Raw genomic sequence first — 27,449 nt, forward strand, 5'->3', positions numbered from 1 at the left:
GGGGAACGAGAGAATGTGGCCGCAGCTAAGGAGGGTTTCACATGTTGTTTAGCTCCAGTAAAGTCTGGTCCAGCATCTGGTGCATACTAAGGTTTTCTTCTTTGGCATGAGCCACTTTCTCTGTGATGGGATTAGAAAATTGAGTCATGAGTAGCTGAGCTTCACACCCGGTAGTGGTTTGTACACTTAGTAAGCAAACACCAGTCACACATAGATGAGTGGCACTACACATGCTTCGGACATCACTCACATCTACACAAGGCCCTGGGTGCACCTACACCTGCAACCCACCCTGACCTAAAGTGCAGGGTGTGTTTGGTGAAGGCTTACCCACTGCGTGCTGCTACAGGAACCAGAGAGGGTCACACAAAAAACCCCAAATACAGGTACAACAGCATTGTTACACAAACGGAAGATGTTAATACCAGCACAGGATTCTGAGTTACAGGCAGTTAAAGATCTGGTAGCTGTGCCAGAACACAGCCTCACAGAAAGTAAAGATGGCGTCAGGAAGGTTCTGGCCACTTTTTAAACGGTTTATTTCTACTGCTCACAAATGGTTATATCAACACATCTCATGCATACCTCGCTAGGACATTCTCTTAGTATTTTTTATAGTATCCCACTTATTAGCATGACACGCTCATCAGGTCCCAACATGGTTAAACTTAACAAAGCATACCTTTCAACCAGGGACTTCTGGAAGGAGCTCCTGTTTTCAAAAGCTATCTTGCCCAAGCATAGGTACATTGAATAACATTTCAAACAACTACAGGTTATGAAGATGTTAGGAATACAAATTTGTAAGAGATATTTAAAGCAGGACTCACAGTTGTTTAGAGGAAATAGAAATGTTTTTCTTTTGGGGGGGCAGCGGGGAGAGGAGTCATTATCAATCAGTTCAAAGAGGACCTGCTGATGCAGGAAGAGCTGAATTGACTGGTATAAATATCTTCACACATACATAATATATTGTAAAAATTCCTTGGTTATTGAGGATTTAATGAAGCTATATAAAGGGAAACGCGGGCAAGGCAGGCAGCCACCCAGCCAACGCCTTTCCTTCCCATTTCTCCAGGAAGTTATCCTTTTTTAACCCTGTGAGTCACAGATTTTCTGAACACAGCCTCCATTCCTAGAACGTGGCCCAAGTTTTTAATCCTCATTCAGGGCCAGCTTTAGCTCGTTAGTTAGGCGGCGGTTTTGCTCGAGTTGATGGTAGAGTTGATCTGGACAGGTCAGCAAGGGTTAGCAGAAAAGAAGAGGCAGAAGGAAGAGGTTAGCTAGAGTCAACGAGAGACAGTTAACAGACTGGGAACACCATTCACAGGACAGCAACTGTGTACCCTGACCCAGGCCCTCTGCCCTGGATCCCCGAGAGAGCATGGCAAGGCCTGGCAGAATAAAGGAGGGGCCGGAATCCTTCCCTGATGTAGAGGTGTGATGTAAAGAGGTGTAGGACGCAGGAAGGAACCAATGTTCCTTTTGCTCTTCCTTCAAGCCAGTGAACTCAGTCATGTGTAGTTTAGGACTACAGATTTGGAGACTGAGGCCAGGTTAGAGGTCAGCCCCAGCCACCCATGCCTTGTTGGAGCTCAGTGGAGATTCTAGGTGAGCCCCTGACTAGCCTACTTCTGTATGCTCTTCCTAAACCCCATCCTCTCTGCTCAGGGTGCTGCAGAGCTGGTGCTACCATTCCTGTCCCATGGAATCTCCCTCCTCCCATCCCCCACACCAAGGCTCATCCAAAGGCCGGAACCCGCCTTCGATAGCGTGATACCCACAGCCGACCAGCATTTATCTCCACTCCTCACTGATTCAGAGCTTATCTGTGTGCTTCAAGAGGATGACACTCATGCTGGGCGCTGACGGCGCACATAAAGTAAATAAAACTGGGGCAGGAAGATGACTCAGCGGGCAAAGGTGCCTGTCGCGCAGAGCCTGATGCAAGAGTTTGATCCCCAGGTTCTACACAGTGGAAGGGAAACACCAACTCCTTAACTCCTTTAAGTTATCTTCTGACTTCACACTGTTGCCTGTGAAACCCCCCCACCCCTAAAAAAAAAACAAACAAATCCTCAAACCTCCATATTTGTCTAGTGCAATACAAACGTTATGTATTACCATGGAACCATCTGCGTGACAAAGCAGTTCACCACAGGACTCTGCCTGTGTTCAGGGGACACCTGGCGACAGGTCAAGGACTAGCACACATTAGGGAAACTGGCATGTGTGACTGCTTTGAATGACAGTGACTATGGACATGGACATTCTACTTGATGATCTTGGAGAGCTAACAACCCTACTGCCTACTACTGGTCAAACCTAGCCCGCACTGCTGGGAAATGGCATGGTTCCGTCAACTTCCTCCCATAACCCATGCCTTTTCTCTTAACTTATATTCAAAGCTTCATTCAGCTCTCATCTCCTCCAGACAGCACCCAGTGAAACTTTCTGTTCTCTGTTGGCTCAAAACACACACTATCTACCAGAGTACACCCCCAGTTCCTGTTCCCACACATGGCCTGCTTATACAGGACAAAGAGCACACCCAGCTCAGCTCCTCTCATACCCTGCTACCTTCCAGTGTCTCCCACATACTGAAGAGGTTGCAAAATAGAAACCCCATTACTACACCCACAGTATCATGGTGAGAAACTGTCACCGTGACAGCTGACAAAACTCGCCATTTGCAGAACCCAGTTGTTTAGCCATTAGGATAGAACACTGGAGAATCCAGAGGCCAACCAGAAACTCAGTTTACACCTCGGCATTCCCCACCTCAACCCACTTTGGGCCTTGTCCCTTCTAGCTGCAGGGGAGCCGGTGACTGTGGTGACCCAAGGGCAGACACATTTGTAAGTGCTCACCCTCCTGTTCTGCACAGACCCCAGCCGTCTTGAGGTCTCTGGTCTCACAGCTGGCAGCGCTGTTTGTTTGGGCCAACTGAGGCTCTTGGAAGAATCTCGGATACAGGCTGGCCTATGGCCTGTTAAACAGACTCTTGATAACCTCAACTTGCGGGTACACACCTTAAACTACTTGGGATCTGCTTTTATGATCCGCTCGATCCCATTTCTCCCACAGTGAACACTTCATAGAAATTCTGAGAATATCTCTGGGGGAGCCAAGGAATTTGTACCCCAAGATTCACAAACGACAGCTCAGCACAACTCCGAGCGTCTTATTTCCACTGTGGCAGATCACTCAGAAAGAGCACTGTTCTTAGTCTGAATTTTAAAAAGAATCAGGTTCCTAAATCACGGTGAGAAGCAAGCCCATGGAGCATTAGGGAAAGGAAAAATACAAAGCAAAACGGAAAACTATAGAAGCCTTTGCAGCCTTCAGTGGAACAACTCTGCCTGGATCCTAAAATTAGAGCCTACCATGCCACTAACCAAAATATTTTAATTCAGATCTTTTGCTTCTTTAAAAAAAAAAAAAAAATCTCTCTGCTCCGAAGACTTCAGAGTAAATGACTATTTTCAGAGTTTGCTCAAATTTACTTGAGGAGGGTTGTATGGCAGCTAACAAGTACCATACACAAGACAAAACCCTGGAGAGCAGAGCCAGGCTGACGTGAGAACCAAGGAGCTAGAGGCCACGTTGTTTTAAAGTCCTAGTTCTGAAATAACAGTTAGGGAACTGGTGTTTGTGACTGAACTCAAGCTTGTTCCTTGGTGGGTGGTGTTGAATCATCTGCAATGGAGCATCAACGAGGGGGGAATCTTGTCTTATAGAAGCACACCATTGGCAGGATATAGGATGTGCTTAAGAACATTGAAACAAAAGATGACTCAAATACAGTAACACGTAGAATCCCTATAGTGTCATTTTTGTGTTCAAAATGAAGGTGTCTGTGTAATGAATATACTTACAGGTAAATAAAAGCTTGAACTCATCTCTGGGCCACAAAAGGTAGAACCCTGACTACAATGCTACAATGCTATAATCCCAGCTCCTCACAGTGTGCGGTCGCCCTCACTACACAGAGTACAGGATGGCTTCACAGGCTTCCTTCCATTACCTAGCCAGGCGGAGCCATCTCCGTATGACACAGAGAGGGGCCAGGTCCTAAACTACACTACTGGCAGAGTTTGAAAACATTGCTCAAACCAGGATTTGACCCCCACTACCTCCTCTTATGGAGGTTCTGAACCCAAATTGCATGTCAGAACCATCACACTTCCTAAAGCCATAGCTACCCAGCCTCACTCCAGCAGCACCTGGAAACCACAACTCGGAAACTCGGAGGGGCACAGGTGTGGGCAGCATTTCAAAAAGCTGTACGTGGAACTACTACTTTAAAAATTCCTGATGGATTATAATGTCCAAAAAAAAAAAAAAAGTACCCTGAGATGCACGAAGCAGAACTGTAGTTTTATTGAGCGTTGAGACGAAAATGTCAATAAATAAGGAGTAAAAGAATAGCAAACAGGAATAGCGTACAGTGTTTATTTTACACTGGGCGAATTGCTTCTGTACAATAGAAAGCACAGTCTGTGCCTGGCCCTAAGGTGGGAGGGCGCTAAAAAGAAACCCGGGTCGGCTGGAGAGCAGACAGATGCAGAGCTCAGAGAGGTGGAACATCCAGCTTGATGAAGGAGTCTTGGGAGGAGTGAAGCAAAGAAACTTATCTGCGTGAAATAAAAGGTAAAAGAGAGAGAGAGTGGAGCAATGGAAAGGGGAAAAAGGAAGAAAACCAAACAGACGAGAGCAGTCTTTGACATGCAAGCGGGTAGGAAGCCATGTGAAACCCACGGCCAGCTGCACCTGGGGGAGACCTTCCTCAGCAGCCCCTGCCTGGACCCAAGGCTGGCACGGGCCAACCCTGAGGAAGAAAGAGCCATAAGCATAAAAACAAAGTTTAAGCCAGATCCTCCTTTTGGGGCATTTCATCTCTCTCAAGCGTTCTCCCCGTGGAGTATGCCATTTTACTGAACCGGAGGACTGTACAAATAAGCTTATAGATAAGCTGATTTCACTCTTCCTTTATTAATGGTGGGGAAGAGGCCTGCCCTTGTTTCTATGGTGAGAGCCAGGTCTCTGCAGGATGTTCTGGAACCTCCAAGGCAGCAGGCACATGTAGCACTCCTGAAGTTACTATGTTTCTGAATGGTTAAAGAAATGCCATTGCCAGCTTTGATTGAACCCGCAGGATTAGAATGGAGAAGGAACACTCCGGGGTTAGAGTCCCAAGTGGCACAAGTACAGTTAGTAATACGTAAATTAGCTCTGTATGTTTGAGGATCCCCAAACAACTATTACTGCCTCACAAAAAAGTAAAATATGCACCACTAAATCCCAAATTCATACCGAATAAATGTTTTATTTCTTGCTTCTCTGATGTAGGGTGTGGTGAGCATTTACTGTGGGGTATTTTATTTTCATTCAGCATAAACATATCATATAGAAGACGTGATTCCTCAGGAGACAGCTCATTTTTGCTCTGGAATTCAATTCAATTCTTTCTTTTTTCTTTGTAAGACAGGGTCTTACTAGATAGCCCTGGCTGGCCTGTACCATGCCAGGGACCAGTCTGGCCTCAAACTCAGAGATATACCTGCTTCTGCTTTCTGCATGGTAGGACAAGAGGCATGTCCCTCCATGCCCAGCCCTGCCCTGGAATTCATAACAAGGGAAGGAGAGATTTTTACTGGGCCATTGGCCATTTCCTTTTCTTCAGATCCTTAATAATCTGATACTTCAAAATTGCAGTTTTAACTGAAAACAAGCATACTGTACCTCAAAGAATCCCAGGAAACAACCTGGTATTTCCTCCTAACTTCCTGCACCACTGCATCATGGCTTCCTAGTTTTACTTGAATCTGGTTTAAGGTTTTAAAAGGAGATACTCAGGGCCTATTCAGAGTCCAGTTCATCTCTCTGCAGAAACAAGCTAGATCTGCATATATGAAATACAAGGATCCTGAAATGGTTTGCATGGACTGAATCCACTTGGCTTTTGTTAGTACAATGTGAAAAAAGAAAGACTATCCTAGGTTATTGCAAGAGAGCCAACAAAAGGTGCAGAAATGGGGACCACGGACGGAGAAGGGAGCCACGGTGAGGTCATCACACAAGCATGAGGGGGAGGGTGCAAGCAGGCAGGATGCATGAACATTTACATGGAAGTCATATCGTTGAGAGCGTGGTCCAGCTCCTCGCTGATGGCCTTGTACTTCAGTTTCTGAGCATACAGCTCGTCTATGAGCAGGAAGTGGAAGGCAGAGATGCAAGGACATGGAGAATGGTCAAGAGATGGAGGGTGAGCAAGGGTGGCGCGGGCGCCATCCCCACACGGCAGCAAGGAAAGGGCAGTGCATGAAGGGGTTGGTGCCGCAGCAGATGGCCAGTGCAGGAGGCGTGCGGTTTGTTTTTAAAGAAATTGAAACAAAAACAAAGAGAACAAAAACCCATTAGAAAATAAAATAAGAAGGACCCAATATGAAAAACACAACACAGAGGATGGGTGTCCCCAACGGGCTGTTAAATCCTAGACACCCACAGAAGACAGTCTCTCCTGATGGGCAATAGAACAGCTTCTCCTTTTACAAAGCCGTCCGTTAATTACACTGAAGCAGCCAGCCACCAGCAGCTATAAGCTATGGGGAGAAACAGCCCAAGGCAGCAAGTTCAGTTTGCTATGACAGTCTGCAATGCGACCTTCAAACCACTCATTTCCTGCCCAAGCCAGACCAGGGGATATTGATTTCTTGGTGGCACTTAAACTATTCCCATGGTCCTCCCCTTCAAGCTACCTGTTGATAGCACCAAAGGCTTGAAAAGCAAAGGCAGCCACTGTTTGGGGCTATCACCACGGCTTGTCTGCGGTTTCGTTTTTGTGAGGGCATTGGGTCTGTGTTTGCCACTCTTTGCAAGTTTGCACCCACACACTGCTCTCTCTTCTCTCACACATCTTGCTTTTTTTGTTGTTGTTTATTTTCTCCAACCCCTTCTGCCTGTGACGCATGGTGTGTGCGTGATTTTTGTTGTTGTTGTTTGAGAAATGCTTAAGTGTATTCTTGCCACTCGACACCCTACTGATTCCTACCCTCTACCCCTTCAAAATATGGAATATTTTGCCAATGAACGACTTAAATCAAGCCCTTCTTCTGGGGCTACACTTGGAAGATAGGCTAAAACAAATCCACACTGTTCTGACATCTAGGAGATATTGCCAGAGCTACAGAAAACCAGAGTCACATTCATCTGTAATTACTTCACTCAGTGAAAAGCAGCCCAGACCCACTTCTGAAGTTCAAGAAATTAGACAGAAGCTGTCTGGCAGCTGACTGAGTCACCCCAAGATCTGAGGACTCGGGTCCAAGAGTTTCAGTTTAACAGATGAGAACCCCAGAGGACAGTCAGACAGGAAGGGTGACGAGAGACAGGCGTGTCCTGGTGGAAGCCCTCGGATTGGATGACTGTTGTATCAAGAGAGTTATAGTTAACCATAGGACTGGATTTAAAATATTAAAGCTCTTACCTTCTAAGTCATCAATGCTTTTCTCCAACTTGGTCACTGATCTCTCTGCGAACTCCGCCCGAGTCTCAGCCTGTAAGGGTTTAATTCATTTGAGTCAAGGTCAGGGAGATCCCATTCAGTAGCTACAGGTAATAGGAAAAACCAGGATACAACTCAAGTGTATACATCCTGGGAGATGTCCTATTCAGCCCCTACTGTGAACAATGGCAGCTACCTAACTCCACAAACATCAAGAATAAGTCTTGGACCGTGCACCTCCAAATGACAGTGCTTTGACCCTTAATCACAACCCAGCCAGTTTCCCCGGCTCTCCTCTCTCTCTCTCTCTCTCTCTCTCTCTCTCTCTCTCTCTCTCTCTCTCTCTCTCTCTCACACACACACACACACACACACACACATTACCTCCTTCAGCTTGTCAGAGAGAACCTTGATCTCCTCTTCATATTTGTCTTCCTTCTGAGAGTACTGTAATTAGAAAGAGCAGTCCAGATGTCAGGCTGCGGCTCTCACACTCACGCCTTCTCACACACGGAACGTGCCAGCCCAACCAGCAGATGTTGGGCTCTCCTAGCAGGTAACAGAACCTCGGGTATCGCATGGCACACTACAATACATTCTCTGCTTCCTTGCCTATTGCTTTACATGGGATAAGAATGAGATAACTTACCCACTTGGCACTTTGTTTAAATTAAATTGGTGATTTACCCAACCTAAGATAAATTCTCTGCTAACTTTTTTTTTTTTTTTTTTTAAAAAAAAAAAAACAAACAAATCCGACTATCCAGTAACCATTAGAAAATTGTCTCAAAATGTTGTCCCTTGCTAAAATGCCTCCTGCACTGTTACTGTCACCACCAGGGGGGCTCCTTTGAGCAGTTCTTAAAAAGCCGTCTTCCCCACGCCATGCTCCTGGCCTACCTTCTCAGCCTGAGCCTCCAGTGACTTCAAGTTGTTCGTCACCGTTTTCAATTCTTCTTCAAGCTCGGCACATTTGCTAATGTTTTCGATCAGAAGCGGAAAGGGTGGGAGAAGCCCAAGGGACGAGAAGAGAAAAAAAGGAGAGGGATGGGAAAAAATGAAAACGGAGCCCTAGAGCCGGGGGGCCGCCTTAAAGTAGCCAAACCACCAGAGAGGAAGAGCTTGGCTCTGCCACGGGCTCTGCCTTCCATTGGTGGAGGGGCAGAGAGACCGAATCCAGCATCTCCTGAGTGCGATAGTTTGGCTTCTTATTGGCCACCCCTCGGAGTATTGATGAAGGGAAAACCAAAGAACATAAAGGCCCAAGAGAAAGCACTTGAAGCAAGATATAAGTAGCAGAGGGTGTAGTGAAGGTACAGTCATTACACCAAACCGACCAGTAGGCACTGGAAGCTCAAAGCTGTCTGGGATGCAGTTAAACCTAAAAACTATACGTGAGCCATCAGTACCTTATCCTCTGCAGCCATTAATGCTTTCAAGGTCTGATCCATTATTCTTAACTGTTCTTCCAGCTGTCGAACTTGGCTGTTAGTGGACACAGGAAATGCACAAGGCCATTCACAAAATCAGTGCAAGTAAGGCATGCAGTGCCACACGCATTCACAGACACCCCACATGGTTCCTCCGTGTTCCACGCTCACGGCTCATCCACATCACATTGAGCGCACAAGGAGCCTGGAGCCGAGGTGGGTAAATGTGCAGCTGCCAGAAGGTCATGCTGTTTAGTCAGCTGCTCTGCAGCACCCCCCCTTACATGGTAGCAACGGGCCCGCTTACCCTTCTGAGAGCTCAGCCCGCTCCTCTGCACGTTCCAGATCGCTCTCGATGATGACCAGCTTACGGGCCACCTGCAGCAGGGCACACACGGCAGACACGCTATGGGCTTGGCACACTTCGTGTAGGGGGTGGTTATAGAAATGATATGCACTGGCCCTAGGGATTCTTATCAACAAATGGGATGCTCCTCTTTCCCTAGAGTAAAGACAGGCAGCTCTTACTTGGCACACCAGCAGAGAGACCAGGGCCCCTCTGACTGAGACCAGAATGGCTAGCCCTTCCCAGGTGGAGTCTAGATAATTACAAAGCACCCAGGCCAATTCTCAGAATGAGAGAAATATAAAATCCACAATCTTAAAAATAGCAGGATGACGATACACGAGGAGGCATTTTAGACTGAAGGAAGGGGCTGCCGAGAGAGCACCACAAATAACCCCAAGGCCCGCACCCTGCAGAGGTCTGCACCCTAGAAGGCAGGAGCCAGTGCGATGCCTGCAAGATCACATCTACAGTCAGATGTGCAGCTCCAGAGAAAAAAGTTCCTCTGGGGCAGCTCAATTCCACTGGGCAGTGTCAGACAGCCATGAGGAAATATAGAAAAAAAAAAAAAAGCCCAAAGAACCAACTGGAACCTACAGTCATTTTGGCTTTTATCAGGTTGTTTTCATGTGGACAACACCAGGGACCCCTTTACTGCAGAGTCTATGCTAACAGGACTTCTAGCACTGTGGAGAAGCCTCTCTGAATCTCCCAAGGAGCTGTGTGGTCCATGTTCTCTACAATGTCTGGACTGAAACATATACCATGACAACAGGACAGCTTTCCTAAGGGCCCTCACCTCTCCTGACTAAAGATGTTTTTGTCCCAGCCTTTAGGGTGTGGGAGAGTATTGATCTTTCCTCCCAGTGCAGATGACTGGCTGGTTTTATCACAGTAAGAACCAGTTTCTGCAGGTAAAGGAATCCTGCCTCTCAGAACCACCCACTTCTATCTGAGAAGCTGACAGTTACACCCAGGGACCCAGAGAGCATCCCACTCCCCCGCAGTCACGGCTGGGATTTGGTAAGGCTCTGGGCCCCAGAAACTGACCTCTTCATACTTTCGGTCAGCATCTTCAGCAATGTGCTTGGCCTCTTTCAGCTGGATCTCCTGAATCTCCATCTTCTCTTCATCTTTTTGGGCTCGGCTTTCAATGACTTTCATGCCTCTGGAAAGATAGACAAGCAGGAAGACCCGAGATGGAGAGAAGACTGTCACTGCTGTGGAATAGGAGCCTCCATGCACGCAGCCAGCCAAGAGAGAGCAGAGAGCCATTTACTTTCCAAAGACAGAGCAAGATTTTCCAGAAAAGACACACATTTCTCTCTGTTCACTGTGGATGAGATCCTGGGGTACTGGTGAAACTGCCAGGTCACCTAACCTTAAGTGGAAGGTGCTATGTCAGGATGTCATTTGAATCTGGGAGGCAATGGAAATAAAGGAAGCTAGCATGCTTGATTAGCTACATGGAGAGATTCTCCACCTCCTCCCTCTTCCTGAGGGAAACTGTAGATTGAAATGGATGAAGAGCTAGGTGTGGTGGCAGTGCCTTTAATCCCAGCACTCAGGAGGCAGAGGCAGATGGATCTCTGAGTTACAGGCCAGTCTGGTCTACATAGAGTTCCAGGATACCAGGGCTACACAGAGAAACCCTGTCTAGCAGATGAGAGAGAGAGAGAGAGAGAGAGAGAGAGAGAGAGAGAGAGAGAGAGAGAGAGAGAGATTGATTTTGAAAGAAAGGAAGGAAGGAAGAGAAAGAAGGAAAAGACTGAGTAGGTGTTAGAGAAATGGATATTGTAGCATGATGTTACAGTAATCTAGAGTTTACTGATTTACAGCATAGGCAAACCATAAATGGGTTTGTTTCACTTAGCAAAATTTAAGTAAGCAATTTTAGTAAAGGATTTTTTTGTTTGTTTGTTTGTTTTGTTTTTTGAGACAGGGTTTCTCTGTGTAGCCCTGGCTGTCCTGGAACTCACTCTGTAGACCCGGCTGGCCTCAGGGCTATTTTTTTAAAAAGACATTGATTTTTTTTTACTTGGTGTCTGTGAGTGTTTGCCTGCATGTATGTATATGCACCATGTGCATGCGGTACCCTCAGATGCCAGAAGAGGGCGCCATAACAAATAAGTTCTATGTTCCTTTTCTTCCAGCCTTGTGTTGCCAGATAGCCTTTAAAAGTTCAGTAGTAGGAAGAAGTTGTTCACAAGACTATTGCTATGTGACATACTTAGACACGATTGGTCACCTTAAAGAACCTTTGAGCCCTTGGCAAGTAAAGAAAAACTAAGTGGTAGTGAATATCAAGCTGAAAACGTTAGCTAACAAGCTTCCTTAGCTCTAAAGTCTGCAGCGACTCTTCACACCTGGTGCCAAAGAGCAGAGGTTCACTTCAAAGTAGTGGTGGAGAAACGGACCTTCACCTGCCCAGTTTCCAGCAGTAATAAGGCATGCCTGCAGTGTTCTGGCTTTATTCTGCTGGGCCACCCCTCACCCAACAGAATGCTCTAGTCTCATGATGTCACACTTTGTGGCTTGCATGGCAGAGTACAGAGAAAAAAAGCCTTGCAGAATGAGTGAGGTCAGTTGTACAGTGTGACGGTTAAAAAGGATCATTGGCAGGATCCAGAATCAGCAGTAAACAGACTTCCCGGCACGCCAGCCAGGGATCTTCTAGACTGGGTGAGCGAGGGTGGGGAGACCTGCTCTAACTGTGAGCACTTCCATCCCAAAGGCTGGAGTCCCTGACTAAACAAAAGGGAGAAAGCTAGCTGAGCACTGGCTAGTCCTTGGCAGACTGTGGACTCAGTGTGAGCAGCTGCCTCATGTTTCTGTCATTTGCCCTCCAGGATGGGCTGTGCCCCCAAATCTAAAGCATTTCACATGTTTTACCTGTCTTTCTCTACATGTTTGACTACCATGGTTCTCTCCCCTAGGTCTGAGACATCTTGGTAAATCTATTATTTGATCTTTTTTATGTGTATGTATGCCTATGTGTCATCATATGCATGCCTGGTGATCACAGAGTCCAGAAGAAGTCATCAGACACCCCAGGACTGGAGTTACGGACAGCTGTGAGCTACCAGGTGGGGGCTGGGACTCAGACCAGGGTCCTTAGAAGAACAGTCAGTACTAAGTGCTAAGCCATCTTCCCAACCTCCTTGGTGTGCATACGGTATGTGTGTCATACGTGTGCACACATACAGGAGCTAGATGGTGTAGTCTTACCTCTCACTCTCATCTGCAGCCTTCTCGGCCTCCTCCAGCTTCTGCAGAGCTGTGGCCAGACGCTCCTGAGCACGATCCAACTCCTCCTCAACCAGCTGGATGCGTCTGTTCAGAGAAGCTACGTCAGCTTCAGCCTAGGCAGAGAGTGAAAGACACTTCAGGGCTGGGGAGAAAGGGAGGGTGGTACCTTCAGAAACTGGCCAGGACTGAAGTGCTGCTTCCAGACAGGAAGTCTGGGCCCTGGTGTGAGCTACCTTCCAGTTCTGACAAGCCCTGACTAACCCAAGTGCTCACACAGGAGCATCACGCTTAGAAATACACAGTAGAGACAATACTCAGCAGACGGCCGGGCCATCCGCAACCGGCACACACGGCTCCCTCAGCTGCTGGGTGAAGGGGAGCTTCCTCACAGCTCACTGACACTGGAGGTGTGGAGAGAGACAGCAGGTCTTATCCAGGCTCAGCCACGGAGTCACCAGCAGGGTGATCAGAAGTTGGAATGCAGAGTTTCAGCATGCTGTCCTTTCTCTGAGTTACGTTCTCAAAGGAGCCTTATAATGAAACTGGATGTTTTTAAAAAATACAGTGGTTTAAAAAATATATACCAGAAAAACAAAAACCCAACAACAAAAACCTCAACAAAACGAAACAAAACAAAAAATACCAACCAACCAAAAAAATATACCATATGGAGATCTAATACAACCTAGAAACTTCCCCTTTGCCCCACCTTTTAAGTAACTCTCTCTAAAATAACTGGCTTCACTGGAACAAGGCCAAGATAAATTTCCCAAGGGTTTCTGACCTAAGCTTACTGGAATGTCTTAAAAGTCAAGGTTGCTACAAGAAAAGTTTCACAGGCCTAAGGAGAAAAGCGATGCAGATACAGTTTTTACTTGGAGTTTAGGTTTAAATGAAAGTGTTTCTTTCTTGGGCAGGCCATGGCTGCTTCCTGTTATAAGTACTTTTGCTCTGAGCCTGGGGATACTCGCCTCACTGTTACAGGGGCTGATCCCAGACTGCCTGGAAGTGAGGGTGGCCCTTGTTAATTAGGTAGCAATTATTTATCCTCATCCGCTCCGCTCCGAATCTATGTTCATCAAAGGCTGAAGAGCCCTTGGGATATTTAGGAGTCAATTTTCTAACAATGGCAAGACACACTTTAGAGCGCCAGCCACTGGCTTTCTGTGTATCTGTTTTTACTGAATTGTTTGTTGCTTAAACTCCAAGACAACATCAGCTCTCTACAGAGGCCTGGGCTCCTTAAATGTCTACAGAGCTGAGCAACTGAAAACACCCTAATTAAAACAACAGAACCTTTCAAAGCTCACGAGAGAACGGGAAAGGCACGTGCAGTTAGAGAAAGCTGGTCAAGGCCTTGAGTCACAGGAAATGAGACCACTCAGTCCCGTGTTCATCTAGATCTTCGCCGGATTTATCTGGAGAAGAGCAACGAGCAAGGCATCTCCTGCCACTGTGAATGACTGCAATGTTTTTACAAGATATATAAACATTTTAAACACATTTATCTCAAAAGAAAAAATTACAGTGTAGTGACTGGCTGCCCACGGCAGGAAGCAGGGCAAGTGTGAAATGAATCGTGTGAAATGAATCGGAAGAGAAGAGTTAGTTACAACTGAACCAGTCCACAGGGTCAGTCATTATCAGAAACCAGCTCGTAACTGGGCCAAGCTGGGAAGGGCCTGAATGACTTGGCTTTTCCTTGAAGGTTGGGGGAGACAGAAATAACCAATTTCTTAACGGCACAGAACTCCCTTTGAGAAACGATTCCTTGTAAAAATTTATTTCTAATTTTTAAATTATATGTGTACTAGTGTTTTGTCTACATGTATGTAGTATGTACCGCATGTGTGCTTGCAGTGCCCATGGAGGTCAGTCCCAGGTCTAGAACTGGAGTCAGACATTATGAATGGTTGTGAGCTGCCATGTGGGCGCTGGGAACAGAACTTGGGTTCTCTACAAGAGCACAAAGAGCTTTAGCCTTGAGCCATTGCCCCGGCCTCTTCAATGGGAAATATATACACACTAACACACATTAATACACATTCAGGCTATAGTTTAGGGTTGGGTTAAATTTCTTCATCTTGTATGGGTTTCATTTATAGGAAAAATTCTATTTCTCTTAAAAAAAAGGGGGGGGGGCGAGGTGGGGACAGAAAACCACCCTGAAAACCAAAACCAAAACCAGAAAATTGATTGGAATTGGAGGTTGCAAACTTCTCCACTCCCAACCCAGTTCTTTCTTTTCTGACACCAGAGTGCAAAGTTCTGGGCCACCACCCAATACCCAGTGCCCTAAGTAGTCTAACCTATATGGCTAGACTCTGACCAGCATCAGGGTAACTCAGTTACTGCAAGTCGATCACCATTGGACAAGTCATCTCACTTTTTTTTTTCCCCAAAGACCGAGAAGTACCTGTATAGATTCCTCTAGAATACCCAGGTCATGTTCAAAAGTACCTTTCTTATCATAGTCTTATATAATAAAATGATTATCATTTACTGTAAGAGTAAATATCCTTGCTTCAGTAGCTGTTGGAAAAATCAGAGAGATCTGAGTAGGATTTTTAAAAGACTTCTGTAGCATCAAATTCTAAGTTCCCTATGCGGGAGCCGAACCTCGAGGACTCTACTCTTTTACAGGATGACTGCAGCCGGGCAGAGGCGGGACTGAGTCACTGGGGCAGGAGGAGCATCCGGGGAAGCCATGGCAACCCATGCTCTTTCCCGTTTCTCTGCACACAAGGTTGCCCCAACTAACGGGGCCCACCCCATTCCATCTACGCCTCCTTCTCTTTGCCCCCAGCCCTTCTACACACTCTCCTTTGGCTCTCGACATGGTCCAGCTGAATCTTGCTTTGTAGATAATCCCTCATGCTCTCCCCCCAGCATTTTTCTTAGAACCCTAAACTCTCCGACACTCAGGGTATTTAATGTCCTCCAACAAGACCAGCCAAGGGGGTCTTCACACAGGGTGCCTAGGCAGTGGCTGGGCTTCAGGGCTGGTTTCTTTGGGCCAGTTTTGGCAGAGGGGGGACTGGTGCATGCAGCAGCAGCAGCAGCAGCAGCAGCATTACATCCAGGGAACAATTCAGGAGGAGACGATCATAGTCTACGGAATGAAGCCCCACTGTTTGAATGGGCATAGAACCTGGGCATCACACAGGAGTCATATGAACCCACTCGAGATGTGTAATAGAAACAGAGACTAACAGGTCCTGTGCCTAGAGATTACTACGATTTGGGTGGTCCGTGCAAAGGGGGCAGGAACCACAATATAAATGGCCAGCTCCTCTCTTCTTCCATCACCAGCCAAAGAAGCTGACACTAACTGCAGGGGCTGCCTAGCAAACTCTCTTCGAAGACAGAGGGAAGGACCTCTGACCTAGTGCTAATGCATGCTGGGAAGCACGCCATCCATCAAGGCAAGGCAAGGCAGGACTGAACCCCAAGTGTTTTGGCTTCTTAATATATGAGACTGTGGAAGCTCCAGGACGGGTGATTCTCACCCCTGGAGTCTTGCTCTCTTAGACACTGGAGTAAAAGGTTCTCTACCATCCCCCTCCCCCCACCCCAGGCCTCCAAGTAATTTCAGAGATTATAAAGACAGATTCTGGCTACCATCAGCAGAACAGTGAGTGCAAGAAAATCAGCGAATCGTCTCAGTCTTGATTTAAAAGGCAGAGCGTCCTAGTGTTTACCCATCAGCTCACAAAGGGACACCACTCTCTATCCCTCAAGGATGAGGATTTGAGGTTAGCGCCTGGGAAACCCTGTATCCTGGCTCCATGGCCTCTCTTACGCTGGCCTAACAGAAATTTTGAAGACTTTTTTTTCAGGATAAAAGACAAGTTTGATTTCATAATTAAAGCCCCATCTCTCTCTTATCCTCCCACCCTCATTTTGAGACTCTGTTGTCTAGACGGGTTGTTTCTGCCTCAGCAGTTCAGCTGCAGAGATTGCATGCAAGGGCTGCCCTCATTATTACCTTCTGTGTCCACAGACCTACGCCTGTCACCTTTACCAGCTTTTATTTACGGGCTGGGTCCCTCCACCCAGGGTGGAGGCTTTTCTACGTATTTCCTGGAGGTCTCTCCATCACAGCACCCAAGCTGTCTTAAGTACCTGTTACTGTCTGTCGGTACAAGTCCACTGTCTTATGCCCATCCGTTATTTAGAAGTAGACAGAAATAACAAGGCATATTGGGGGAGGGTCAAGACCCCAGATGCAAACTATTCCTAGGTACACAAATCACCCTTAGTACACTGAGATAGGTTTCTTCTTACAGTGGCCCTTTACATCAACACTACCAGCAAAGCCTTTCCAGTGGAGTTGCTAGTTTCTTTTATTTCAAAAGTGCTACTGGACCCCAGCATTGTACTAAGAAAGAGACTGTTGTGTTGTCGAGACTGTGAGCCCTGCTAAAACAACCACCCAGTGCTCATACACGCGAGATCCTTAGCATTGTACATACTCCCTGACCCTCTAAGTCCCAGCTCCCACCTAGGAAGTCCTATAAGCTCGCCATTCCTACCCTTCAGCCTCCCAAACGAGGAAGTGACTACCTTCAGAAAAAAACAGGCACGGACTGTTCTCCTACCCAACAAGGTACAGTGCAGAAGTCAGGTTGTCCCCACTCCAACGCAGCAAAATGCTATTCCCAACCAGACTTGAACAGAGCCTAAGATTTACATGAAATTCACATGTTATAACCAACGCAGAAAGAAGGGAATCCTTTACTCTGAAAACCAGTGCTCTGGAATATATTTCCAAAGTCCTGACTGAATCAGAGGAGGGCACGGAATGATCAAAGGTCAGATCCTTTTATTTCAATGTAAACTGTAGCCACACAGAGAGGGTTTCGCCCTGCTTGCTGCTGTGTAAGACCAAAGTGACTTAGGGCCAAGCTAAACTCCTGCCCTTATATGGTCAAGAAAGGAAAAAAAAGCACCCAAGGCCGGCATTAGGGCACTCCCATGGATAGCAGATAAACACAGCCTCCTCTATCTGGGCCAAAGCCTGTAATTTGTGAGACATGTTTGTGTAGCAAGAGGAGTCAGAGCAAGGTACTGAGGTGCCTTTTCTGTGACTGCATGGGGAAGGGGGAACCCAGAGGATCCCGGGTCACAGGCACTCAGCAAGTACCAAGGCAAACACCGAGCATGCTCAGTTTCCTGCTTCCGAAAGAAACTGCCAACCCTGAGGACTTAGGAAAGGGCTGGGGAGTGTGTGTGTGAAAATTGATTATTTCCCATGATTAATAAGGCATCCATTAAGCACTTCCAGGTCTCCTCATCGGCTAGGTTCTGCCCAGAAAGCTGGAAGGAGAATTGGCTTTTTCTCTACATTAAACACACACCCCACCACCCCAGCAAACCCTTAAGTCACAAGGCTCAGGGTCAAGCATTATATCAAGTAGAGCAATTTCATTCCAAGATTTTGAAGGGCCCACACACCTTGGAAACAAGGAGGAAGGAAATGATACTTGCTCTTTCCAAGGTACGGACCAGTTTAGTAGGGCCCATTAAGTCGGCCTCAGTCTCAGTACTTGAACATGGGCCAACTCTACAGTGAATTTTTTTTTTTTTTTTTTTTTTTTTTTGCAGTGGCTCATGGCTTTGTCACTAAACCTTAATCTTTGCTTCCTAGAGAAACTGTTACTGCTAGCTTAACTCACAGCCTCAGATCCGTCTAATAAGTACCTAAATTGCCTCTGTCCATCTGTAGCTTTCAGGTTTGAAAAGTCAGGGAGGCACCAGCAGTTTGCAAGTGGCTCACCAGTGCTAAACCTCGGCTCTAAGATGCTATGGGGTCCTGACCGATATGGGTGATTCCCGAAAAACGGGAATTTAAAAAGGATTTAAATTTCTCTAAATGAAGACACAAGGTTTTGAAAGGAATGAAAGCTCTGACCTTAGAGAAGTAGCCTCGAAATGCTGTTACAAAAATGAAGTACAAATAGCACGTGTATCTTTTACCACCAGTCACTAGGCTCCAGTCCGAGGACTCCATCAAAACGCCTCCTCAACCCAGTCCTTCCAGCCTGCCCACTTCCCCTCCTCAAGTTGAGAAAATAATTGTTGATTTAAAGCACTAAATGGGGGGAATTTTACGGGTAATGAAGTGAGTAGGGCCATTTCTCAGGAGCCCTTGCCAAGCAATTACAGTAAAGAATGTTAAGCAAGGCGGTGCTGGACATTGATAATAACAGGGCAGTTTAAATAGCACTATCTCTGTGTGCTAAGCCCCACTGTGATCTCTTTACATACTAATCACATTTTATTCATAGGGACACAAAGCTCTAACAGTTGTCCCCAGATAGTGAGGAGGTGGACCAGGATTCAAATCCTGGGAAACTGGGCCCCAGTCTCTGCATCCTGTTCTTCGTTCACTGGCTCATAGCAGTTAGCCAGGAACGGATCAGAATTAATCTATCACCCGCTACCTAGAGGCCTTTATAGTGGGTCTTTTGCTAACTAGTCCTCTCAAGCAAATACTGAAAAAAAAATTTTTTTTTTGCCTATTGGTTTTAAAAATATCTTTATCTGTATTTTTTTATCTTAAACTTCTCTAGTTGGGTCTTCCTCTTAGGAAGATTCTCTTGGTTCTCTATATTTTCTACAAAACATGTTATGGAGTTTCTGCAAGACACCATACAACCATTCCAAACACTTAGCCAGAAGGAATGACTCAATTCAGCAGTCCTGTGCATATTAAGCCATATATGGTGGCGAATATATATTGGACACCATATTATTATTTTTTTGTTATAAAGTTCCCAAGGTGTTTGAATACCTTGATTTTTAAAATACACACTCAAGACTAACAAATATCTAATATCCTTTTGAAACCCTGTTTCTGTTTGCTGGATACATTTGCCTTTTGAAGAAAGGAAGCTAGGTGCTATGCTCAACAAGGTGTTGGGGCTGGGGGATGGCCGGCAAAAGGTACACTCAGTAGCAGTTGACATCTGGCCAACTTTTGTCAAAACTCGTTACAAAGGGATATCTACTGTAGAGGAAGGGATATCTACTTGGGAGATGGGAGGGCTAAAAAACCCTAAGACTATAAGGGCTATGAGAGTTAGTTCTTCCCTCAGAACCTGGCTCTATCAAGGTCTTTAACCTCCATAGAGAAACAGCTTCTAGGAAACACAGGATCAACAGAGACAAAAGTCCAGTATCCCAAGGCCCCGAAGTCCCAGTGCTTCTCCCCAGGGACTGGTCTTTAAAAGGAGGACGCTTCCTTCCAACCCCAGTGTGAGTTAATAAATGGCAGCAGCGCAAAGTGCGCATCCCGGGGACCCATTTCATGGTCGCCCCAGAACCTCCTCAACAGTACTCTTGCTCCCCCCTGGAGGTTTTACTCTAGACCAAGGGGCTATCCCGGCAGGGCTGAGTAGTCGGGTGCCTGCTGGCCTAGGTGCGCCAGGTGCGGCGTGGGGGCCCTCGGGGTGATGGGTGGGTCCCTTACGGTTTCCCGCAGCTTCCGCTCCTGGTCCAGCTCGCGCTGCAGGCTGCCCGCACGCTCCTCCGCGGCATCCGCCTGCTCCTGCAGGCTCCGGATCTTTCTCCGCACCGCCTCCAGCGAGCTGCTACCCGCCATGGCGAGGCGGTGGCTGAGGCTGTGCTCTGCCTCCGCGCTCTGCAGCTCCTACTGCTGCTGCTGCTGCTGCTGCTGCCGCTACCGAGCCCAGGTCCGGTTCGTCCCGCCCAGGCCGGCTTTGTAACGCCGGCGCCCCCTGCGGCTATCAAGCAGCCCGGAAGTCACGGCTTCAGGGCCGCACAGAGAGAGCCGCGGGCGGGTGCGCGAGCGCAGGGGACAGGCGCGGCGGGCAGGCGGGCGGGGCCCGGTGGACCCGGGAACTAGCTGCCCATGGAACCACTGCGCGTGCGCGCGGGGATGGCTGGCTCTAGGCTGCTTTGCCTAGAGCGAGGCCACCGCAGGAGGGCGTTTGCATTCATTCCGCTGAGCCTGGGCCACTCCAAGTAGAGGACCTGGATGCTAAAGCCTATGGCGACTCCTGCTGGCCATTTGGAGTGCTCCGAAATCCCGATTCCCCTGAAGCTGAATAAGGGTAGAAACCTAGACCTTGAACGTTCCCCAAAGTCTCAATGTAAAGAACATCATCATTCCTAATGCTAAAGGCATTGACAACTCCTGGCCGCTCGGAGCGCTCTGTAATCCCGATTTCCCAGAGTCTGAACAAGGAACTTGGAGCCTGAAATATGAATATCCTAAAGATCCGTGTAAAAAACAACAGAAAACAAGATCCTGATTAAAAGAACTCCAGAACCCATACTATTTCACCAAGTGTAAATTACTAGCTGGCAAAGCGTAGTGGTTAGATCTCCTGTTCTAAATACAGCTTTTTAAGGTTTGAATCTGGCTCTTAGGTCTCTGCTGGCTGTGTGCCTTTGGACAAACGACTTCTCAGTGCTTCATCTCTTAAAAACGAGTATAATGGTACAGGGCTCTTCACAGGGCTGTTGACAATTATCAGATGATATAAAACATTTAGCAGTGCCTTACATATTTAAGAACTCAAGCTATATAATTAAGCACACATGCACTACCATAAGAGTTTGTCTGGATCCCATAACGAAATGTGCAACCTCAGGCAATTCAGCCTGATACCCGGAATCTGAGGAACCGGTCTGCACGACCACAGAAACCTGTGATAGAACCTTTGGTTACCAGCTGGAAAGCCACATGGACACAATCTGTAAGAACCCATCTCTGTCGTCCCTTCTTGCAACTGTTTTTAAAAGCTTGTCAAGTCTCCGGGGTTTTTATCCTGCACCTTTGTCAACGAGTCAGTCCTAGACTTGTTCAAATATGTGGGGTGGAGAATGGAAACGAAGGTAGAAAAAGAAAACACCCCTGCCTAGCCTGTCTAAGTTCCAAAGCTGGAACACCTCTGGAATTCCTAGTCGACTCTGGTCTGTGCTGTGGAAGCAAAGTCTGCGAACTCCAGCTAGGTCCCTCACATCCGGTAGGTGGAGCCTCTTGCTTGGTTTCTAAGCAGTCGGTCTGCGAGCATTGGTGGGTACAGATCCTTCCCAGAGCTCACAGATCATCTGCCTCCAACCTTGAGGATGCCCAGACAGGGCATCTGCAATCCTCCAAGAGCAGCCAGGGAACAGACTGGCCACTTGCCAGCGCAGTAAGCAGCCACCCTAATAATTTAATGTCTTCCTTTTCAACCCCCCTAGGATGTCAGTTTCTGGAGAGATTATTTTCATGCCGATGTCCTTAAAGAGCTATGGGTGGTTTAGCTACAGGTTAGAATCCCTTGGTTGTTTAAGAAACACTGTAGCTGAAGAGATCCTGGTGTGACTCACTCGAGGGAAAACCTGAGTTTAGATAAGCCTGAGTCACTCCATTAGGAAGAAGACCTAGAGGGAGGAAGACTCACATCCTGTAAATAATCAGCTACATCACAGTTATTTGGGGGAAAGAACCAAGAGAATCGAATCTTAACACAACTCAGCCTCATTTAGGTGGGAAAAAAAAAACAGTAAAAATGCAAAATAGATTTCTGGAAGTACTAACTCCCAAGTGACAGGCAGCCCTTTAAACTGGGGGTGGAGGTGGGGGGGGGGACACTTCTGGACTATAGTTTCTAAAAGTAGGTTGGTAAATTGAGACAATGGTTTTTAGTAATAATAATCAAAAATTATATTTTTAACATTAGACTGTCCCCACGGCAAGGAGGCTGCCTTCTCTCCCGCCCGCCTCTTTCCTCTGGTGACACCTGTCTTTCCCTCAAGTCTTAGCTATTTCAAGTGAGTCAGGATCTCTCTAAATATAACAAGTCTTCACAAACTTCCTTCAACATCCCTAGCCTCCAGCGGAACCTACAGCATTTTAAAGAGGAAGATGATCAATACACTAACCAAAAGAGACAGAGAGATACACGCTCACACCATATTTAGAGACAGTTTTCCAACTCATAGAAAGGACCAAAACTGGCTCTAAGAACCTCCCTCCCCTCCTGGCTCCACCCCCACAGACGACTTTAAATAGCCTCTTTTCTACTTCTACCCCACCCCATTCCAGTGCCGCCCCCTCCCCGATTTCTTATTAAAGCCACGATTACCACTACATAGTTACAACAATGATTATCTCTCCCCCCTTAAGAATTATGGTAGTGTTTTTCCCCCTCCTGCTTCCATTGGTACTGGGGCTATCTGCAAATTCTCTGAATTCCTTTCCTTATATGGAATATCTCTCCTTGATCTATCAGCGGCTCTTTTGAAAAACCTAAATAAACGTCCTGCAGGAGATTTTTGGGGGTGACTGGGCATCCTCCATGGAGCACGTACAAAGCAGACATCTGACCCACATTATACAAAACAGGCTCAGAGTTGTGAAGGCTTTTTGTTGTTCTTTTTATCAGGTAGGTTTTAGCATGAGTTTTAGCTAAACCAGTGTTTCCCCAAGCCCCCCCCTTCCAGAAAACTACAATTTTTCTTTTTGTCTGATCCCAGTATTGCTTGTCTGGTGGACCGCTACCAAGAACACTAGATAAATCTCTAGCCTTTCATGATACAAAGTCTTGTTCAGACTTCAAAATCCTTGGGTAATCTGCATTACACATTATCCAAAATAAATAAATAAATAAATAAATAAATAAATAAATAAATAAAAATAAACCGACCAAAAATTACAAACTGCTGTTGAACTTGGGGGTCTAGCCTCTGGGTGTAGCTTTTTCTGCTGCTCACATTCTTGGAATTGTTATCAGTTTCCCAGGGAATTCTTTTCTAATTGAGCCTCTAGGCTTAATTGGCTTCTCCAGTGGAATGTAGTGGCGCGAAGAAGTCAGTGCATTGGGAAACTGACCGGTCAGCTTGACTTTCTAGACAGAAGTGGCTAGCTCTAGGGTGGAGAGGGTGCTTAGCAGAGCTGGAACTGTGTCCATCACCCCCCTGGAAGCACGTCTGTGGTGATAGTCAGAGAGCTGACAGGTGGGGGCGGGGCGGGCAGGGGGTAGCCAGCTCGCTATGCCATATAAAGCACTGAGCTATATATAACTCCCTGCGTACTTTCTGGATCTAGTGCTTCAGACTGCAGACCCAAGCAAGTATCACCTTCCCTGGGCAGGTCTTAAGGCTTGTCTAGTGAGAAAAGGAGCCTCAAAGTGTCACAGTAGCCCTCAAATTTAGCGTCTGAAGTAAAAGGATGAGTCCATTTAAAGGGCAGGCTCTCTGACCTTACTCAGACTAGATCCATCAGCGAAAACCACCGGGGGGCTGGGGAGGGGGCGCGGCAAACACTAGGTATTCTGTTTTGTACAGACCTTGGTGATGACATACACCTCAGAGGTTTTATGCCAGCAGGAGGCGAAGTTCACCTCCAACTTCACCCTTTTCAGCTCTCAGCTTCGCACCCACCCACCTCCAACCAAAGGGGAGGAGGTAAAGAAGAGGAAAAAGAGAAAAAGGGAAAGGACGGAATAAAAATGAAACGTGCACAGCGGTAGAGGCGGCATCCAGTGCTCTGGGCCACGGGCAGGCTGTGTGCAGGTGTCCCTGCAGGAGGAGGTTCACCTTCCTTTGCTCTGCAGCCCCTGTGGTGACCCCCCAGAGTGGCCACGCGGACAGGAGGTGAGGGAGGCAGTGTGAGCGTGCACTTACATCTGTGGCCTTTTTCTCCGCCAGCTCCAGTTTCTCCTGGGCATCTTTGAGAGCCTCGGAGTATTTGTCCAGTTCATCTTCAGTGCCCTTGAGTTTCTTTTGCAGTGACACCAGCTCATCTTCCAGCTGGGAGTTGGCAGTGGAGTACGGGGAGGGGGGGAAGGGGGAGGGGGTGGGGTGCGGCAGGCAGCGTGATCCCGCAAGGTGCGGGTTGAGGGTGCATAGACCATAAAGGACAGGGACAGCGGGAGAGAGAGAGAGAGGGAAAGACAGGGAGGGAGAGAGAAAGAGAAAGAGTTAGCCATTCGTGTGCAGTGCCTCGCCGCGCGCCCGGGGTACCTTGGCGGCGGTCTCGTCGGCAGCCAGGAGGCTGTCCTCCGCCTTGTGCAGCTCCTCCAGCACCCGGTCCCGCTCGTCCTCCGACGCCCGCAGCAGTTTCTCTTTCGCTGCGATGTCCTCCTCGAGCTGGGGCAGCGGCGAGCGGGCGCGGGCGGCCGGCATGGACCGGGTGGGAGACACACAACAAATGGGTGCCAGGTTGGCTGGGACCCTGGGGCTAAGGGATCGCTGCTTTGGGGCTCAAGGGACCCTAAGTAATCTCTCTCCCAGAGCTGGAACCACTCAGTGACTCATCTTGCACCCCACCCCCACCCCGGGACCACACGCTCCGGCCGAAGACAGCAAGCTCAGGTCCCCAATTTGAGGGATTGCAGAAACACGCCCTTGTTTGGCGAGCTTTCCATCTATCTATGTCTGCCATTCTGTCCCATCTTTGTTCTTAGGAAATAATTCAGTGACTCCCTCCTCTTCCCTTCAAAGTCTTCATCCCGTGTTGAGGGATCTGTCTCCCTAACCAAAAAGTCCAAAGAACTTCGGACACCTTGGGACTTGAGCCTTGCCCCGCTCCCCCACCCTTCCCTCCAGGCAACCCGGGAGCTTGTGTCCTTTCTCCCTTCCTCTTTCAAAATTGATTCCCAACTCTAAGAGTCAAGAGCCTCTCTAGGGAGAGAGTTCAGTGGACTTCGCGGACCGTGGGAGCCAGAGAAGGGCCACGAGCGTCCTCAGACGAGACAGAAAAGTTAGAATCAGTCTAACTCTCGCACTTCTCCTTCTTTTCTTTTTTAAACGCGCGCCCCTGGACACCCTGGCTAGGGATGGGATGGGGAAAGGGAGCCAGTTCGGGTCCCGGGACTGAGCGACCGACGCTAAGCTGGGGCATTGGGGGTTGGGGATAGGTGCAGACCTGTTTGCTTCGGTCTTCCGCCGCCTTCTTGTCAGCCTCCGCCTGCTCAGCTCGATCCAAGGCGTTCTCTTTGTCGAGCTTCAGCATCTGCATCTTCTTCTTGATGGCGTCCATGGTGGCAGTGGCGAGGGGCCCTTAGGCAGCAGAGCGAGAGGAGACACGAGCGCGGTGGGGTAGCAGAGCCGGAGTGCGAGCGCGGAACTGCCTGCTGCTGCCTGATATGTACTTTCCCAGGGGGGCGACCGCATTCCTTAGGACAGCCAATACTTTTTTGGAAAAGCTTGTTCCTCCTTCCCCCTTTCCCAGTCTCCTGCCTCCGCCCCGTGCCCCCTCCTCGCTCCTCCCGCGGGGGCCGCACGCCCATTCGCTGCCGCCTGCGGGCCTCCCAGTTGACGGTGGATATGACTATATATGGGGACCCGAGCCTCCGAGGCCGCGGCCGGGCGAGGCCGTCCTATTTCTAAACCTGCACGCCTGGGAAAGAGCGCCCGGACCTCGCTGGAGAGGAGCCCGGCACTGGGCGAGAGTCTCTAACCACCTCCCAGAACCACCGTCTGGCCGTCAAGGTCCCCAGAAGAGCCTGCCCAGAGCCACCGGGAATAGGGCAGGTGGTGTGTGCGCACCGGCTCACTCTGCCTCCAGGTTCTGGGGGTGCTGCTCATTGTAAGGTCCGGGGGCTGCCCGTCACGGCCACTGCCCCTCGCCTCTGGGCCTGGGAGCTCTAGGTATAGCTGGTTCCTTATGGCAGCACTCAGCCCACCCACCAGTTGTCGTCCTGGGCTCTCAGGGTCTGGAAATTTCAACCAGAGCAGAGAAATAGAGGTGGAGGAAGGTTTGGGGGGCCATTCCTGAGATCCTGTCTCTTTCCCCTGATAGTGGACATAGTAACACACACAGGAAGTCTCGAGTCGTTTCACCAAATTGGGGGTGGGTAGTAAAATACTTTAGGGACTTAAGGTCCAAATGTGCCTGCACTGTGCTTTGGAAAGGGCAGAGGGAGTGTGTCAGTGTGTAGAGGTTTAGGGGTTTTTCTCCCCTGTGGGAGTTGGTGTGTGTGTGTGTGTGTGTGTGTGTGTGTGTGTCTGGTCTTTAGTCATCAGCAGCTGTGTAGCTGTGATTTATAACAGCTTCAATGCTGTAGCTTTCCTCCATTGATTCATTTGAATGTTTTACTATAGTCATTTACTTATTTTCAGGGTAGGGTCATGGCGGTGCACTCGTGCCATGATGGGCTGTAGAGGTCAGAGAGCAACTCCTTAAGAATCAGTTCTTTCTAGCCCGTGGGAGTTTGATCCAACACAGGTCTTTGTGCCTGATAGCAAGCTCCTTTACCTGCTGAGCCATCTTGTTAGTCCAGTTTCCTTATATCTAAATTCAGAGGGTAGAGGATTCCTAAAATCCCTTCGGATCTAGGTTTTCATCTTTTCCTTGCTTGGATCCTTACAGGGAGTCCATCTTTCTCTGTAAGGCACTTGGGTGCTGGTGCTGAAAACATGGTACAAATCAGCTAAGGAAATGGTTCTATCTGTAGCTTGATCTCTGCAGAGGGAAAGGGGCCAGCCAGCTCAGCACTGAAGACAGGAGGATTTCCCCTCTGTATCTCTTTAAGTTTACCTCAGGCCAGACCCCAAGGAGGAGAGAAGCCTGATGTTTCCCAGGTCAGTGAGGCTTCAGGAGGGGAGAGGGCTGTCCCCAAACCTTCCCCATGGCCAGCTGAGACAGGGTTGTGAGGGTCTTGTGACCAGTCCCTACAGAATTATTTACAGCCTGTACTACATGGATATCAAATATTCCCCCAGACAGTGTCTGAGTAGATTTGGCAGGCCAAATGACTTGCTAAGCTCTTCAAGAAGAGAATGATCATATTCCTCGTTAGGATTTTATCAGGTTTCTGGCTGCCCAGGAGGGAAAACGCACCCCCTGGTAGTGACCAGAACATTGGAACAGGATGCACAGGGACTCTGTGGCACAGGAAATTCACCAGAGCCTTTCCTTGCCATGTGCCAAGTGTCTCGGGGCGCTGACACTCTT

General features: G+C 48.0%; 1 protein-coding gene across 8 annotated transcripts; it reads right to left on the reverse strand.

Annotated features, from left to right (window-relative positions):
- Positions 1-6: 6 nt before the first annotated feature.
- Positions 7-25,645, reverse strand: Tpm1 (tropomyosin 1). 8 transcript variants are annotated; one of them, XM_021207620.2, is made up of 10 exons: positions 25,419-25,638; positions 24,176-24,301; positions 12,512-12,645; positions 10,334-10,451; positions 9,245-9,315; positions 8,408-8,483; positions 7,892-7,954; positions 7,490-7,559; positions 6,129-6,207; positions 4,442-4,637 (listed from the first exon to the last, which is right to left on the reverse strand). In XM_021207620.2, the coding sequence occupies exons 1-10, from the start codon at positions 25,530-25,532 to the stop codon at positions 4,634-4,636; spliced, it is 855 nt and encodes a 284-aa protein (XP_021063279.1). In that variant the 5' UTR covers positions 25,533-25,638; the 3' UTR covers positions 4,442-4,633. The 8 variants fall into 8 exon arrangements, with proteins under 8 accessions (XP_021063278.1, XP_021063287.1, XP_021063292.1 ...); XM_021207619.2 differs by lacking the exons at positions 4,442-4,637; positions 6,129-6,207 and adding an exon at positions 7-120 and having other exon boundaries at positions 25,419-25,645; XM_021207627.2 differs by lacking the exons at positions 4,442-4,637; positions 6,129-6,207 and adding an exon at positions 412-1,229 and having other exon boundaries at positions 25,419-25,645.
- Between the last annotated feature and the right edge of the window lie 1,804 nt (positions 25,646-27,449).

This window comes from Mus pahari, chromosome 10 (genome assembly GCF_900095145.1).
Source record: "Mus pahari chromosome 10, PAHARI_EIJ_v1.1, whole genome shotgun sequence".
Classification (NCBI taxonomy): Eukaryota; Metazoa; Chordata; class Mammalia; order Rodentia; family Muridae; genus Mus; species Mus pahari.